General features: G+C 37.9%; 1 protein-coding gene across 6 annotated transcripts in view; it reads right to left on the bottom strand.

The window, feature by feature from the left end:
• Positions 1-19,078, bottom strand: part of SETD2 (SET domain containing 2, histone lysine methyltransferase) — a 123,764-nt gene that overhangs the window by 50,074 nt on the left and 54,612 nt on the right. For 3 of the 6 annotated variants that reach the window (XM_032867882.1, XM_032867881.1, XM_032867883.1), the window contains exons 10-12: positions 14,586-14,720; positions 13,625-13,744; positions 11,581-12,243 (exon numbers count right to left, since the gene is read on the bottom strand). In XM_032867882.1, coding sequence (XP_032723773.1) covers positions 11,581-12,243; positions 13,625-13,744; positions 14,586-14,720 — 918 coding nt within the window. Of the gene's footprint in view, positions 1-8,621; positions 8,905-11,580; positions 12,244-13,624; positions 13,745-14,585; positions 14,721-19,078 lie in introns of all 6 variants that reach the window. The other 3 variants (XR_004383894.1, XR_004383896.1, XR_004383895.1) reach the window with 3 other exon arrangements.

The following is a 19,078-nucleotide window of genomic DNA, read 5'->3' on the forward strand; positions in this document are numbered from 1 at the left end:
GTCAGAATAGCTAAAATAAAAAACACAAGAAATGAGTGTTGGTGGGGCACCTGGGTGGCTCAGTCAGTTAAGTGTCTGCCTTCAGCTCAGGTCATGATCTCAAAGTCCTGGGATCAAGCCCCACGTGGGGCTCCCTGCTCAGCAGGGAGTCTGCTTCTCACGCACCCTGTGCCTCCCACTCATGCTCTCTTTCTCAAATAAATAAAGCCTTTAAAAAAAAGAAAGAAAGAAAGAAATGAGTGTTGGGGAGGATATGGGGAAAATAGGAACCCTCCTGCACTGTTGGTAAGAATGCAAACTGTTACAGCCACTGTGGAGAGGGTATAGAGCTTCCTTAGAAAGTTAAAAATGGAACTACCCTACAATCCAGCAATTGCACTACTGGGTATTACCCAAAGAATACAAAAACACTAGTTTGAAGGGATATATCACCTCTATGTTTTCAATTATGGAAGCAGCCCACGTCGATCAATAGATGAATGGATAAAGAAGATGTAGTGTATATATACAATAGAATACTATTCAGCCATAAAAAAAAACGAAATCTTGCCGTTTGCAACAACATGAATGGAGCTAGAGTATAATGCTAAGCGAAATAAGCTAGTCAGAGAAAGATAAATATGGTATGATTTCACTTATATGTGGAATTTAAGAAACAAACAAATGAGCAAAGGAGAAACAAAGTGGGGGAGAGAGAGACAGACCCGGAAACAGACTCTTTCTATAGAGGACAATCTGATGGATACCAGAAGGGGAGTAGGTAGGAGGATGGGTGAAATAGGTCATGGGGATTAAAGAGTACATTTACCATCATGAGCCCTGAGTATGGAAGTGTTGAATCACCGTACTGTATACCTGAAACTAATATAAAACTCTATGTTAATAACACTGGAGTTAAAATTAAAAACTTTTTAAAAAAATTTAAAAAGGAGTAGGCTGTCAACCCAGCACTGCAGTTAAGAGTAGGAACCCCCCCTCCCTTGGTGCCCAAATCATCTATCTAGAAAATACTTTTGGGACCACAGCTCATTCCTTCCCCAACTCACACATATACACATCCCTGTTTGAGAAGCTGCTCATATTTATGAGCCCCTGCCCCACAAAATCCAAGCTTTGCCTATAATTTCAGGGGCCCTGAAAATCCTGAAGTTCAATCATAGATCACAGATTGACAATCTCTGCAGCACTGAGAAGAAAAAGATATTGAACAAAACACTAAAATGGTAGTTTCTATGATTTCAGAATGAATTTGAACTTATTACAGTTTCTAAATCAGAAGCAGATTAAGAGAAATCTGAAGTATTCACCAAAGATACATAATTATGTGAATTGCCTAGCAAGGATATAGAAATCACTACTTACTGAAACAGAAAAAGGAATGGAAAGAATATGGGATTTAAATCAGAAGACTTGAGTCAATTTTCAGCTCTGTCACTCAAAAGATAAGTCACAATCTCGGGGCATACAAACAGCACCATTTACTTCACAGTGTTATAAAAATCACACGACACTCATGCAAATGTTTTCTGATCACCTATCAAGTAAAATACACAAACCACGGATTCAATAAGCAGCGTGATAACCATGGTAAAAGACTGACCCTCCTCACGTCTTCATTCAAAGATTTATGAAGTGCCGAAGGACATATCAGGCTCTCACAGTACCCTGGGGAAACCTGAGTGAACAAGACAGAAGTGTTCTCTGCCCTCACACTCTGTACAAGCATGAAATGTTACATGCTATGGCTGGAAAAGACGTTATGAGAGCATATATAGAAAGGGCAGAATAATCTGTCTTAGAGGAATGAGAATGGCTTTCTGGGGGTAAAGGATGAAACTTTAACAAGAGACATCTAAACAAAAGAGTGTTTTCGGGGCACCTGGGTGGCTCAGTGGGTTGAAGCCTCTGCTTTTAAAGCCTCCCAGGGTCCTGGGATCAAGCTCCGCATCGGGCTCTCTGCTCAGCGGGAAGCCTGCTTCCCTTCCTCTCTCTCTGCCTATGATCTCTGTCAAATAAATAAATAAAATCTTAAAAAAAAATTATGTATATATATGTGTATATATATATACACATATATATATATATAAAGACAGTCTTTTTCACAGCTGAGCAAATGTGTTTGTGTGTGTATGAACATTAGTGGCACAGACCCACTGGTGGGTCAGAATGGCTTGAGGTGATATGGCGTAAATGAATAACTATGCCATGGTATGCAAGCCCCGTAAGAAAAATGGATTTCACTGGAACAGTGTAATGAGGAACCATTTAAAAGCTTTAAATGGGACAGTGACATGAACAGATATGCAGTTCCGAAAGAAAAAAAAGTAGGGGGCATATAGTAGTCATTCACTATTATTAAGAGGTATTATTATAACCACTATTTAAAGATACCATAATAAAAGTAACCCTTACTCTAAAAATCAAGAAATGGTCCCAGCCCTGGAAGATGTCAAGGTCCAGTGAGGGGAACAGGCATCTGAACAACTAACTTGAGCAGTACAGACACACAGGAAAGGACAAAGCATCACAAGGGGTGAACTGCATCTCCAGATAAAGGACAATTTTAAAAAGGAAAGAAAGCAAAGAGAGGATATTCCAAGCAAAAAGAACAGCACATACAAGGACATGAACAGCCTGATGTGACTCATGCACTGAATGTGTAAGAAACACTGCTGGGCACGAAAGTTAGATAAACACAGAAGCACCTCCCAAGCCATACACTAAACGCTCTATAATTAATAGAAGTCTCTGTGATGCTATAAGAGGTTCCAATGATGACATCTGTGTTTTTAAAAAGGTAACATCGAAGTTTAAAAAGGATAACATGAAGAGGGAAAGAATGTAACAGGAGGTTGTTACAACCATTCTAGCAAGAAATGACAGGAGCTTGAATTAAAAATGGCTAAGAGGAGACAATGTGACCTATTTAACATATAGGACAAAAGAAATCTCAGGTGCTCCAATAAATACCAGTTTTTTTAACATTTAATTTTATTTATTTATTTAACAAGAGAGAGCACAAGTAGGCAGAGAGGCAGGCAGAGCTTGGAGAGGGAAAAGCAGGCTCTCCGCTGAGCAGGGAGCTCCATGTGGGGCTCGATTCCAGGACTCTAGAATCATGACCTGAGCCAAAGGCAGACGCTTAACTGACTGTGCCACCCAGGCACCCCGAAATATCACCTTCTAAGGGAAGGCAGAATAAGAATGATCAGTAAGAAGCACAGGGAAATCAAAGGATTCAGAAGAGGGTGTGGTCTCAGACTAACAGAAGGAAAGACAAGGAAATTTCAAGTACATGTTCACACATTTACTCATATATAGAAAAACACACATACATATATACATGTAAATATATACATATGTATATGCATGGATCTATAAATACATGTGTATATATTTATATACATGTATGTATATAAATATGGATATATTTACAGTCTGCTGACAGCTCCTACAAGCCATGCCCCAATAGCAAAGACTTCTTCATCTAAAGCCCAGATTTGGTTTCTAAATATCATTTTCCATTACAGGAACCTGAGCTTCTTGGACAAATGGCCAATGCCAGGGTAAGGGAAAATTTATGATAAGCCTGGAAATGCATACTGTACCAGATTAAAAAAAACTAATGGCGACATATCGAAATCACACAGAAGAGAACTTAAAGGGTCTCACACTGGCCAAACGAGGACAATTTAAGCAAATACATATAATGAAATTAATGGGTCACAATTCACTGTATAAAACAAGAATCCATGAAGCTCTGCAGCATAACTTGGGTATCGGAGGAGCTGTGGTTGTCACACTCTACAAGACGGGTTTCCCTGAAGCTGCCAGTTCTTGTAGAACTCATCAAATTGAGGTCGCTCCAACCAGATCTGCAGTTGGTAGATTTAAAGCAAATCTTGTTTTTGAGGAGACTCAGAAGAAGCTTGAAGAGGAAGAGGAGCAGTCTGGGAAGAAATTAGTGTTATTCTTGCCTTTAAGGTGAAGGATGGCCCTGGGGTTAAAGAAACCAACGGCTCCATACCTGTTGTGGGGCTTGAACTCATGACCCTGAGATTGAGATTTGCATGCTCCACTGACTGAACCAGACTGGTGCCCTGAGATTTGTTTTAACATGGTTGTGACCAATTCTGTTCTTCCTAAATTCCGGGTGAACAGAGCCTAATGATATACTACTGCTCTGCTGAACTGCATACAACAGAGAATATTACAAAGCTAATATGGTTAATTATGGTTTGGATTAAAATTGAGTTTCAGAATAAAACTGGGAGAAGCAAAATCTAAAAGCTATGTACACAAAAGCTCTCAATTTGCTTATAAAGTATATTTAAGGATCATTCTGCTGAAGATTCAATTTAAATTTTCCTTGAGAAAACTAGGGAAGAAACACCAGTAGCTGGCTGGTAATTAGCATGATGCACTTAATGTTCTTCATCTACTCTCCATTAATAGTTTTTTAAAAATTCTGTATTAAAATGTTTAAAAGTTGGGGCACCTGGGTGGCTCAGTGGATTAAGCCTCTGCCTTCAGCTCAGGTCACGATCTCAGGGTCCTAGAATCAAGCACCACATTGGGCTCTGCTCAGCAGGGAGCCTGCTTACCCCCTCCCCCGCCATCCTTTGCCTACTTGTGATCGCTGTCAAATAAATAAATAAAATCTTAAAAAAAAAAAAAAGATGTTTAAAAGAAAACCTTTAAATTTTGCATTACATGCCATCAAGTGGTATTTTCTTCCCAAATCAAAATAAATGTGATCAGAGTTTGGGGGGAAAATATCTATAGCTGAACACAGGCCTATTCTTAAAATAAAAAAAAAATTTTTAATGGGTTTCCTTCTTGAAAAACCAGTGTAGTTTTGTTGTTAAAAATTCATGAACAGGGGTGCCTGAGTGGCTGAATTGGTTAAACATCCAACTCTCAATCTCAGCTGAGGTCTTGATCTCAGTGTTGCGAGTCTGAGCACCGCCCCCCTCGCAAATTAGGTTTGCTTAATTTGCAAAAAGTTTGCTCTGAGATCCACTTTTTAAATTATAATCTCATATTTAACTAAATGTGTAAAGCTCTCAGTCCTCTGTTATAATTTTCTTTCTTCATATAAGTTTAATTATCCATATTTATCTTTCTTCCTAGTTCTTCTAATGCTGATATGATTCCTTTTATCAGTAAGATACAGGGTAAAATAATGCTTTTGGAATAATGTTTAATAGAAAATTAAAATAGCAACACACACACACAAAACAAATAACCAAGAATCCATGAGTCTAAACTTAAATTAATCAACAAGTAAGAACCACATGGGAGAGCAGTAAAAGCTCTTGCTTACAAGAGGGTCAACCAAAACATACAGAAGTTAAAGTAAAGAGGGTTAGAAAATCACCACTTGGCAACCATCATAGTTTTTTGGGTTTTTTTCTAAGATTTTTATTTACTTATTTGACAGATGGAAATCACAGAGAAGCAGGCAGAGAGAGAGGAGAAAGCAGGCTCCCTACTGAGCAGAGAGCCCAATACGGGGCTCGATCCCAGGACCCTGGGATCATGACCTGAGCCAAAGGCAGAGACTTTAACCCACTGAGCCACCCACGCACCCCAACCATCATAGTTTTAAGTGATTCAGGCAAATTCACCAGACATTGAAACTAATGAATAAATTTGATAAAAAACAGAATATTTACATACTTCCAAAGGTGCTCCTCTATGATACTTTTTAATTATAGTGAGAAAAGAGTAACTTTACACTGGGAAAACCTGGCAGACACCACCTTAACGAAGTGATCAAAGCTGACGATGCCAACAATGGGACAAATCAACATCGTGTGGACACAATTTAATACTCCTCACAAAATGTATGACCTGAATCCAAAAGAAAACTTCAGATAAGCCCAAGCTGAGGAATATTCTAAAAAATTCAAAAATATTTTAAAAATTTGAAGTTTATAAAAGGCAAAGAAAGACTGAGGAACTATTCCAGATTAAAGGCTACTAAAGAGACACAACTCAATGTAACACTTTAGCTCAGATTCTGGATCGGAACTTTTTTTTCTTTTTTTCTGCTATAGAACACATTAGGTATACAATTGGTAAAATCTGAATGAGATCTGCTGGTCAGATAATAATATTAAGTCACTGTATTTTGTTGGTTTTGATAAATATATTGCAATCATAAAGAAAAATGTCCTTGTTTTTTACAAAATATACACTAAAATATCTAGGGGCAATGGGCATCATATCTGTAACTTATTCCTTAAAGTTAAAAAAAATTAAGAGAAAATGAAGCAAATTTGGTAAAATGTTGACACTGGGGAATCTGGGTAAAGGGATAAGAGGAATTTTCAGCTGACTTTTTTCTGCATTTGTCCCTAGAATGTATATATATACCATGCAGAATACACAGAATAGTATTCTTACAGTTTTCCTATAAGTCTGAAATTACACAAGTAAAAGTTAACAATATTAAGAAGGAAAATCTATACATTTTTATTATGGTTTCATATAAGATTAGATTACACCAACTTATCTATACTCAGAAAGTCCCTTAAGTTTCCAACTAACCTGATCATGGTCCTGAGGGAAAAACAATATTCTTTAAAGGTCTCTTGGCCCAGTAGTTCTATCACATATATCCTCTCCCATTTCTCAGTCTTATATCCAAATCATTTAAAGTAACTTTTCCTAAACAGAGTCAAGACTTTTTAAAAAAAATACTTCATGAGGTATAGAAACATGATCATTATGTCTTTAGGGAAACAGAATTAAGACGTCATCTCAAAGGATAAACTGTCAAAATGACTTCACTCAAAATCAGAATGTTTTGGGGCGCCTGGGTGGCTCAGTCAGTTAAGCACCTGCCTTTGTCCTGGGATCAAGCCCCACATCAGGCTCCCTGCTAGCAGGGAGCCTGCTACTCCCTCTCCCCCTGCTTGTGTGCTCTCACCCTCTCTCTGTCAAATAAATAAATAAACTTTTTTTTTTTTTTTTAATCAGAATGTTTCAAGCAGCCAGGCTCTGAACTTTACCGTTTAGATCACTTATTGGCAAACTTTTTCTGTAAAGGACAAGACAGTAAATATCTCAGGCTTTGTTGGCCATTCAGTCTCTGAAGCAACTACTCAACTCCACCCCCGCAGTGCAAAAGCAGCCATAGACAATACGAAAATGAATGAGTACGGCTCCGTTCCCCCAAAATTTTACAAAAACAAGCAGTAAGGCAGATGTGGCCACCCCCTGATTTAGATGAAAGGATTTATCTGATAATAACAAAAGGGACTACTTCTAAGTTTTAGACCAGTTTGGTCTTTTACCAAGTCTGATACTTACAAAAAAATTTCAATGAAGTAGTATCAAAAACCATGTTCTTTAGGGGCAATTCTTTAGGGGCAAATTTTAAAAAAGGATAATATTGGTCCTTACGGAAACAGAATAATCTCAATGAAGGATTTTGAAATTTATTACAGAAATCCAGGGCACATAATTTCATTCTGAAATGTTGCATAGCAGATTCCACATACAGTATTTGTTACAGACTGAGATTCCAGTAGTGACTCAAAACTTTTCAGCTGGGTAACTCTGTATTTTATTTAAACTTTCTACAAAGAGTTTAATGCTTAACTTTCCAGGCAAATAATACGCTTGTTGAATTAAAGATAATGTCTTGAGATAAATATGAATAAAGTAGGAGTAAGGATATCATTAAGGGCGCCTGGGTGGCTCAGTCAGTAAATTGTCTGCCTTCAGCTCAGGTCATCATCCCAGGATAGGGATCAAGTCCTGCATCGGGCTCCCTGCTCAGCAGGGAATCTTCTTCTCCCTCAACCCCTCTCCACTCCTTGTGACTTCTCTCTCTCTCAAATATATAAAATCTTAAAAAAAAAAAAAAAAAAGTATCATTAAGAATAGTGCAACTTGGGGCACCTGGGTGGCTCAGTCTGTTGAGCATCTGCCTTCAGCTTAGGTCACGATCCCAGAGCCCTGGGATCAAGCCCAGTGTTGGGTTCTCTGCTCACTGGGGAGCCTGCTTCTCTCTCTCCCTCTGCCTTCTGCTCCCCCTGCTTGTGCTGTCAAATAAATTTGAAAAAAAGAATAGTCCAACTTAACGCATATACAGAATGTTGCCCCTAAATCATCTAATCCAGGTGTAATTATAACTACCCAGATCTCTTTATAAGGAGAAATGCACATCCTGTAACCTCAGTATTTACAAGAGAGGCTCTGGAATCACTAGCCATCATAATCTACTGGGTATTTAACTGAAACAAAAACTGCCAAATTCATGGGAACCTTACCTCTTCTTCTCATGATCCAAATGAATGAAGACTTTTCCAGTCAAATTATAATTAATCACCACTTAAAACCAGCTGTTTTGCCCTGTGAAGTCTAGGGTAGATTTTCAGCATGAGGGGTGATGTACAATAATTCCTTTTGTGAACAGAAATATATGCACATGTCCCTGCTGAAAATGTAGCCTGGTAAATCTGCATGTGACAATGAATCCATGCTTATGTGTAGCAATGTGTTAGGTGATGTTTCTTGTTGAGGTCTACTTTAGGAGTCAAAATGTGTAAGCCCTGTGAAGCCAAGGCAGCAGTCCTGTGTATAGAGGTATAGAAAAAGTAGCTCACTTAATCCTTTCTCGCCAGGAGTCGGGATTTTCCCAGAACGACATCCATTGTCGGCAATGGACGCACCAAAATAACGCCGGCGCCAGTGAGTTAACCACCTCTGTCCTCTTTTCACCTATTATATTTTTCATGCATCATCCAACTTCCCAACCATCTTCCTGTTTCTTCACAGAATGCACGCTAGGTTCTTGTTTTTCTTCAGCACGAAGTTGAAAATGGAGTTGAGAAAAGGAGACACATGGTCAGCTGGTGATGTTAACAAGCTCCTTGCTGCCCTGAGAAGCTAGATGGAAATGGTTCAAGTTACAAGGGGGATCATCATCAGATCTGGGAGGACAAAGAGTAATTCATGAAGCTTCATTCCCTTCCCTCCCACCCTCTCTCATTTACTGATGATCCCTATGGTCTGCCTTCACAGCAAAATCAAGATTAAGGATCTGAAGCAACCTCTTTCAGTTCTTCACTCCATCCAGTGTGTAGAAAGGCCAAGTGGAACACATGTCCAACAACGTTACAGTGGCCCCAGAAGGTCAGGGAAGCTTGGAGTGGCTAACCACAATCTTAGATCAATGCTTTTTAGTATGATCTTGGAATTAACATCAGCAACTAACACAGTGCTTGGCAACAGGTGCTTAACAAAGGTTGGTTGAGTAAGACATTTTCTTTTCTGCCAATGTCTACTTGAACACATAGGTGGAAGTCAGACAGAAGTAGTTAACTCTTTCAATGCCGGGATAGTATGGGTATATAGTAATCACATCAAATCCATGTGTTTATCTAAGACATGTTCATATTACAGGTTTCTGATTTCAATGTTCTGGTTAAATGCTAGCTAAAATATTTTATTTAAGGACAACCACAATCAGAGTTTTGAAATTAGAACCATGGTAAATGTTAATTAGAATGACAGATGAATTAAGAACCCCAGCACCAATGTGTAACAAAACATCACTGTTCAGTCAAGTAACAACCTCTTTCAGTATTCCAATTCTAGATGGGTAATGATTCCAGAGCAAAATAGAAGTGTGAAGAAGGAAAATCTTATTTAATGGCTTCTTTGATGCTAAGAATCAGATAAATCCAAAATATGAAGGTTAAGAAGGCTATATTTTAAAAGTATGAATAAAATTTTAAACCTCAAATCAAGAGGATCATCAAACTACGTAGTACTATGCAACTGCTTTGATTTTTCAGATAGGAGGAGGGAAGACGACAAGCAGGGGAAGGAATAAGTTTGTAGGACTCAAAAATGTCTAGAGTGTGAGTTTAAATGACCAGTTATAGCTAAATGAGTTAAGGATATCCCAGAGAGTTATTCATACCGCTACCATGACAATAAAAACTACCACATAGAGAAACAAAAATACTTACTTCTCCTAGATTTTAAGACAGGTTTTTAAGAAATGATGATTATGTCTCATTTCTGAAAATTATGTCAACCAGAGACTTAGCAGGCAGAAGTGTACTACTGGGTCTGCCCCCAACCCTTGCTCTATAAAACCATGTCTGTAAGGCCTTTCTATGTCCACTCATGTTCATGTTTCCATTCCCACCTTCCTTATGAAGCCAGTCATGCCAGAGGCTCTACTAGCAGTCTCTGAACACAAGAGGGACTTCTTCCAGACTCCTGTGCCCTCACAAAGCAGGCCTTAAATGAAGGTTCACCCAAACGTCCATCCCAGCATCTCTTTCAATTTAACTGAAATTCTGGTTCCTGTAGTTCACATGTCGTATCATAACCCGATTTACTATGAATCCTTCCTTTTACTAAAGTTTATAAAAAGGAAGAATTTCATAAGGTTGAGTTAATGATAAACTATAAGTGGTGAGAAAGAGTAGCATGAATAGGTCAATGAGAGCTGAAACCACACAATACTTAAAGAAGGGTCTCAACACAGCAAATTACAAATGCCGAAAGTAAGCACAGTGTACAACCAACCCACTACTCATTCTGCTCAGTATAAGGCCAGTTTCGTGTGGGTCAAATTGCAGGATCTACTGGGTAAGCTTTGTAGTCATAACTGGGGACAGAGAGGATTCAAATGTCCATCTTGCTGCACATAAACCAGCACTGCTGGTTTATCTGGCTGCTTCACTTCTGGCAGAAGAGAGGAACAGAAAAACAGAAGCTAGCAAGTAACCTGGTCCCACGGGGTCCTCAAGACCTGAACCCCAGATCCAGATCACCTACAATCAAAATGTAACACCTCTCTTCTAAGCTCATCCTGTTACTCACTTCTGTGTTTATCCAAGACCCAGCGTGGGTTTTCTATAGAACAAACCCTACACATCTTGCTACATTCTTTAACCAGAGATTATGTATGTATTAAGCGTTAAGGGTTCCAGACCCCTCTATTTTTCCTCTAGATCACATCTTTTGTCCAAAGAAATAGGCATTTAAACGGCAGGCCTATTTCAAAAACAACAGAGGAACTGAATACCAATTACCTCCATATAAAGTTATTTTACTGGAACAGAAATTTATGTTCAATCATTTTTGATGAGAAGTTGCTAAATTACCTTGGTTTTCCATTTAATTTTTAATTTTAATTTCTAATTAATGCAATACATTAATTTCCAATCAACTTAAACATTCTTTTTCTTTTTTTTTTAACCTAGGATCTTACAAAGAATTTTCAAACGTAGAATCACATGTTTGTTCCTCAAAGGATATCTGGCTTTGTTTTTAATGTAAAGAGCACTTGAAAAACTGAATTCACTGCTGTGATATGCTTTTCTAAATGAAGAAAAGGGGACATCTGTATATTAGTTTGGCTGCTATATCTCTTGCCAAGGTTTAAAAGATGTCTGAGACATTTATAATCAGCTGTCAGTAAGAGAGACGGCATTCCATTTTTCAAATAGATATATAGCTAAAGAAGTAGGTAATTCAACATAAGATTCGTAGAACTCTAGATGTGAGTAATTCAGGTTAAAATAAACAAAAATGTTTTCTTACCTTTAGGTCTTTCCAACTATCCAGGAGCTTGGTGGCCAAATCACTTATATCTACTGTTTTATCTGGCTGTTCCTGGCTCCTCTCACTCTCCACATCAGATACACCCTCCTCTTCATCCTGGGACGGCGTTTCCTCAGCAATGGTTTCTTCCAGTTTCGGGCCATTGCCCTCTTTGGGCTCTATTTCAGTGTCAGCCTCTGGTTCAGATGTGGGTAGCTTACTGGCTTCCACAGTGATTTCACTCTCAACTTTAGATTCAGGTAGCTGTTGTGTGAGTAGCTGCTGTGACTGTAACTCTTCCTCTTCTTCTACAGGGACGTTTTCTAACTGGTCAAGGTCCTCTTTGCCGTCCTTGCCTTCCAACTCACTGGTAGCATCAGAGATAGCACTGTCCATGCTATTTTCACTTATAATTTTAAGTCTCCGAAACATGAGCTTCTTGGGTGTGTCTGTGTCAGCTTCTGTGCTCAGCTTGGTGGAAGGATCAGGTGTGTTGAGTGGTGTGTGAGCACGTGATGTATTCTCACTTGAATATCCATCTCCTTCACTCAACTGAGGAATGGCAGTTTTGGTCTGAGACCAGCGTTGAATAATTGGAAGTACTTTGCTTTCCTCCAACATATTTTTAGTAGGAATGGGTAAGTGTTCCAAAGTCTTTATAATCTGATTAAACAAATAAAAAAAAAAAAGTCACATCACTCTATGTAGTTGACTTTTCAAATCTCTGGTTGGGACTCAGATCATTTTTGAAAGACCTGTGGGTTTTCTTTACTGTCTTATCAAGACCTAAGTCTCTATAACTACAAAAGGGTTAAATGTTATAATATTAGTTTCCTCTAGAAAGGAAGGAAAACTTTTTAAAGACTGACCAGCAAGAATAAAATGTAGAGCAGGTAACTGCTCCCAATATCAAACGGATCGATTAATATCTTCTACCAGTAGTTCTCAAACCTGTGTAGATCTTTTAAAATATATATATATACCAGTGGACCTTATCCTGGCTATGTTTTTCAAAAAAGTTTTCCAAGTGACTGTGATATAGGCTTGGGAACTATGCAACAACATATATTTAAATGATATTTCACCCACAAAAAATGCAGCTATTACTTACCTCTTTTAGCCTCTGATAAACAGCTAACAAAGAAAGACTCTCTCTCCAGAGATAACCATCCCCTCCACTCTGAAATCCAAGAATTTCTTCCAAAGTACTCCCCAATGCAGATCTACAGAAACCCCAAAGTAAGTTGTTCCTCTCTACTTTCTAGATGGAATACTGCTGAATTCATTTAATCATTAATCATAGAATCATTTAATAAAGTCAACTAGATCTGTACAAAAAGGAATGGGGAGGAGCAGGAAAAAGGGAGAAAGGAAGGGAGGGAGGAAGAAACTCCAAGTCTTTCTCAACTTCTACTTATTGCCAAATCTCCTGGGAGAAGAAGGGAGGCAAGACAACCACTTACTTGCTCACTTCTGTTTTGTTTTTAAAGTGCATTTTTAAATGACTTCAGTATTATATTAGAAACCACGATTAAAAAGAACTACATTTAAACTAGATTAAAAATATTATTTCATGGGAAGGTATAAATATCACAGCTCCACTAATGACATTGCCAAGGAACACTTATATAGATCTTAAAACACTTACTGATTCCTCAAAATGTTCTTACTCTTGCCATTCCAGAATTTGGCTCTTCACCAATTTTTTAGAGCCCCCAAATATAAGTTTCACATGGTTTCCCGTTTAAAACTATGGCTTTAGCAACAAACTAGATCCTTCACTTAACTACGATGTGGTATCTTGCTCTTGCACTTCCCACTACACAGTCTCGGCTACAGGGATACTTTAGGAAAAACCATGGGGCAAACTCACTACTAGCAAAGTCTACATAAAAGGTTATAGTTACAGGAATGACACTGAGATGATATTTATTTCATTCCAATGGTAACTATAATGGTAAATTCATTATTACTCATATTATCACTCAACCTAAGCACTCTATATGGCGGTTTTAAGAAATAAGCAAGTTGATTGTGAACTGACCTCTTCCTGAAGCTTCTGGTTACTTTCCCGGCCATCACCTAGTTCTGCCATCCAAATCCACAACAAAGACAGCCCATGACGTTCCAGAAAAGACTTCAGGCAAGACTGTGAATGTGTGTTCTTCCGTGGGGGAAGGGAAGCAGGATGCAGGGTATTGGGTTGAGGGTGGGCAATACCAGACAGAAATTAAAAAGGGTCCACAGAGAGGAATAAAAAGTCTGTTTATATTCACAAAACTTTACCTAGAAACTCTATTGTGATTAATGCAACTAAAAGTGTACAAATAACAAATGCTTTAAAGAAATTATAACTTTTTTTGATACCTAAATTGTATCCAGTCAACTTGGACTTTATATAAATAGACTTTACAGAAAAACAAACATCAATATGTCCTTTACAATGAAATTCAAATCTGAAAGACCAAGAACCAAATTATATTCATTTTTATTGAAAAACCTAAAACTATAATAGTGTAAATCATTTTCATTTCTCTCTTCCGTTCAGATGTTTTTTCAAAAGGCTTTTTTCTCTTAGTTTTCTTTTAAATCATCCTTTTTTTTAAATTGTTCAACTTCTTGTAGCATACTTAATAAACTGGAGTAAACGAGATTATCATTAAAATTCCTTGCTTCAAGATCCTGTGGTAAAAATGGCCTTGGCATACTAATAATCATAGGAGGGACTATATCAAATGTCATGAACTGTTACACAAAAAAAATCCCACCATGCTCTTTGGCTAGAGAGAGAAAGCAAACAAGAGCTACTAAAAAACTAAATGATGCCGAACTCGACATTTTTAAGAGTACAAACTTTCAAAGTCATATAGAATTTTCAAACCATTTTAAAAATAAGAGTAACTCTCCTCAGAGTTATCCCTTCTCCTGCCATCATTCTAAACTGCACTTTAGATGCCCCAACTCAAATTCAGAAACAAAAAATAAATTAATATCAAAGAACTCACCTGTATAAGCTCAAGACAGGTAAGTTTCTGTTCCAAGGTTTCAATTCTAACCATTAGCCGGGATAAGCTGAGCACCTGGTTTTTATCAGAGAGACCCTCACCGTTCTCCAGCAGAGCTTCTAGCTCTCCATCCACCTGCCATAGCAAAGAAAAAGTATCTGGTTATAAAAACAACAAATGCGCCACTAATCTAAGAATCAAACAACCTAAAAAGATGCTCAACCTTGCCAGTGATAAGGAAAACACAATTAGACCCACAGGGGGAAATCATGTCATATTTACCAGGTTAATCTGGGGAAAAAAGTCTGATAATATCAAATCTAGGCAAAGATGTAGATCAAAAGGAATTTTACATGCTGTTGATGAAAGTAAAAACTGGTACGATCAATTTGAAAAGCATTTCATTCACTCATCAAATATTAACCAAGTACTTATTATATGTCAAGTATAATCCTAGGTGCTAAAGTCACTGCAAAGGAACAAAACAAACAAAAATCTACTCTTACAGGAGACAGAGCAAATTAATGTTAGGTGAAAAGTATGCCAGAAGAAATAAAGCACTGACTTCAAAAATAAAATATTTGTAACCCTATGCGTAGCACTGCACACCTAAGAATAAATCCTAAAGATACTTCTAGACACATGTTATACCAAGCTCACTGAATGACCACTGTAATAGCAAAGAACTGTTAACAAATGTCTGCGGCCAGGTTATATAAATTAGCATTTTCATACAATGGATTATTATAGCACAGTGAAAGGAATCAACTGCAGCCCAATGCAACAAGATTCATCAATCTTATGAACATGTTACATGAAAAAAGTTCCAGAAGATTACATGCTGTATGACTCTGATTATATAAACCTCAAGAACAAAATTTTCATAGATGCATGCCTGAAAAATCAATTTGAAAAAGGCAATGGAGGTATGACACAAAATTCAAAACAGTGGTATCTTCTAGGGGCTAAGCAGGGAGCACAAAGGAGAGAAGTGCTCACAAGTGGTTCTTTTATAATTATGCCTTGTAACATATATAATTTCTCTGGAAGTTTCAAATAATACATTTAAACAATGGGAAACAACAACAAAAACCCACCAATGGTTGTTTTCCAGCTGTCTTACAAAAGATATAAAGATACCTTACAGAACTTATTATTGGGGAGATAAAATTAATTCATATGAAACAAATAATGAAGCATTAATTGTAAAATGTTAAAAAACTATGAAGGAAGGGAATGGTTAGAATGAGAGTCACCAGAAGCAGGGCTAGCAACAGGTAAGATAAAGGAGGGAGTGAAGTAAAATCTTGAGCATAGGGAAATGGAGAATTGTGATAGTGCCAGCTTGGCCAGGCTGGAGCAGATAAGGTATGGTGAGGAAGTAAGAAAAACCTCATCAAAAGGAAGGCTGGTGTTTGATCAGAAGATCTTGGAGGTGTTATGTAAAAGAATCTGTATTTGATGTGAATGAGCAAGAAAGCTCCATTACTGGGACGCCTGGGTGGCTCAGTTAGTTGGACTGCCTTCGGCTCAGGTCATGATCCTGGAGTCCCGGGATCGAGTTCCGCATCGGGCTCCCAGCTCTATGGGGAGTCTGCTTCCCTCTCTGACCTTCTCCTTGCTCATGCTCTCTCTCTCAAATAAATAAATAAAATCTTTAAAAAAAAAAAAAAAAAAGAAAACTCCATTACTGAACCCAAAAAAGGGGAATAATATGATCAACATGGAATTTGAGAATAAGTAGTGTGGCAATAACAGAATAAAATCTACACAAGACAGCAACTAACACAGAAGAGATATAAAGACAGCAGTATACCAATATGGCCTGAAATGATAAAATTCTAGAATGCGCTGATAATAAATTAGAAGAAAGCAAATCCAAAAGACAAGAATCTTTTTTTTTCCTTTAAAGATTTTATTTATTTATTTGACAGATAGAGATCACAAGTAGGCAGAGAGGCAGGCAGAGAGACAGAGGAAGGGAAGCAGACTCCCCGCTGAGCAGAGAGCTAGATGCAGGGCTCGATCCCAGGACCCTGGGATCATGACCTGAGCCGAAGGCAGAGGCTTAACCCACTGAGCCACCCAGGCGCCCCTAAAAGACAAGAATCTTAAGGAAATTTTCCTTTTATTTAAAGATTTTTATTTATTTATTTGCCAGAGAGAGATTAAGAGCATGAGCAGGGAGGGCGGCAGGCAGAGGGAGAAGCAGGCTCCCCACTGAGCAAGAAGCCCGACCAAGGACTTGATCCCAGGACCCTGGGATCATAACCCTAGCAGAAGGCAGAGGCTTAACTGAGTCACCCAGCATCCCTTAAGGAAATTTTCTGTTACTTAACTTTTTATCAGCTCAACATAATTTTAGGAAAGGCACTAAACATTTCTATTTTATATTATACCGCAAAACTCACATAACTCTAAGGAACAAAAATAAGAAAACATGAAATGCTACTTACAAGACTCTGAAGAAATGTAAACTCACTTTTTTCCTTCTAAAATGTACACTTAAGGCTCATTTCTTTTTCATTTCCAGTATCACTTATGTTTTGAAGAGATTAAGAACATATACAGAAAAACCAGTTTATGGTTAAACATTAATTCAGGACAATTTCCTTAATGATGGTTTTCCCCTGCATATCCTAAATGTAAAACCTCCTGTGTCTAAAATTCTAGAGGATTAGAATAGGAAAGACCAAGGGTTTTAAAATTCCACTTTTCCCCAAGTGCAACAGCCAGAACCTCACTTTGGACAGAGTTTTGAGACACAAATACTACTGGGCTAAGAGATGGGGTTTTCTGGGACACCTGGGTAGCTCAGTTAAGCCCCTGACTCTTGAATTTCAGCTTGGGTCATGATCTCAGGTCCTGAGATTGAGCCCCACATGGGGCTCTGCAACCAAAGCAGTCTGTTTGTCCCTGCCCCCACCAAAATAAATAAATCTTTTTAAAAGAAGAGAGAGAGGTGGGGTTTTCTTTCCATAATTAGCCAGGAAATGCCTCTCTAACTCTGAATACTTAAGAGATAAAAGTGATTTCTTAAGTTTTTCATTTAATAAACATTTATTGAATAGACACTACAGTATATAAAACTCCACTGGTAAATAAAAACAGTAGCATTCTTTCTTAAGGAAATAAACAGTAAACCTGCAGAAACTGAAGTAAAAATAACAAAATTTTGCAAACAAAATACAGAAAGTGAATAACCTTTGAACCTCCCACTACAATTATGAGCTTAGTGGTTGTACTGACATACATAAAAGTTATCATGCCAATCCTATGTATGATACAGCGTCCATAATTTTGGGTACTCAAGTGGACAATCAATTGTGAATTGTGGGATTAATAGCTTTTAGGATACCTGGGAGGAAGGGAGCCAGGAGGCCAACTGATTGCTTTCATTAATCTACATTTACTAGAAGTACTTATTTTTAATTTATGCATCACCGCCTTCCGGAAAGGATCTGAAGTAACTAAAAATCAACATGAATGGGGCGCCTGGGTGGCTCAGTGGGTTAGAGCCCATCCCCTCAGCTCAGGTCATGATCCGGGGTCCTGGGATCGAACCCTGCATCAGGCTCTCTGTACAGCAGGAAGCCTGGTTCCCCCCACCTCTGCCTACTCGTGATCTCTGTCAAATAAATAAGTAAAATCTTAAAAAAAAAATCAATATGAAAGTATAAAAATGGTTAAGGTATATTTTAATTACTGATACATGAACATTTATATATACAAAAATGCAAAATTCTATAGCATTTAAAAATTTATTCTGTTAAGTGCTTAATCGGTCCAAGAAATTATTTACTTTTTTTTCTTAAAGATTTAATTTACTTGCCAGAGAGAGAGAGAGAGAGAGAGGGAATGAACAGGGGAGGGGTAGGCAGAAGGAGAGGGAGAATCAAGCTCCCCATTGAGCAAGGAGTCCTGTACAGGGCTTGATCCCAGAACTCTGGGATCATGACCTGAGATAAAGTCACATGCTTAACCAACTGAGCCACCCAGGTACCCCTAATTTACTCTTTTTTAATGCTTTAGTATTTTGGCCATCAACCATCTTCAATTGGTCTAAGCAGTATTTTTAATACTTCCTGATGAAATGCAGTACGCATAAAAGTATATAAATGATTTGTAAACAAGTAAGTTTAACAAACAGGTGAGCATTATCCATAAAATCAACATGCATGTGATAAGAAGGCCAGGGGATGACAACATTGCCAACATCTCTGAAGTGCTCCATGTGCCCTCCCTTTCTTATAATACCTCCTCTTTGCTCTTCAGATAACATCTCCTAACTTTTTTAGAAAATCATTATTTTTAAAATAGGTTTATCATTTATACAAAACCCTAAATATTATAATTTAATTTTGTCTATTTTTTAAATCTTTCTGGAAATTATACTGGACAAAACTTTTGTCATGCTTGTGTTTCATCCTTACATTTTAGGAGTCCTCTGTTCTGTTGCATGGAGCCCTAGTCCTTCACTTTCATGACAAATT

This window comes from Lontra canadensis, unplaced genomic scaffold (genome assembly GCF_010015895.1).
Source record: "Lontra canadensis isolate GAN:19392208 unplaced genomic scaffold, GSC_riverotter_1.0 scaffold35, whole genome shotgun sequence".
Taxonomy (NCBI): domain Eukaryota; kingdom Metazoa; phylum Chordata; class Mammalia; order Carnivora; family Mustelidae; genus Lontra; species Lontra canadensis.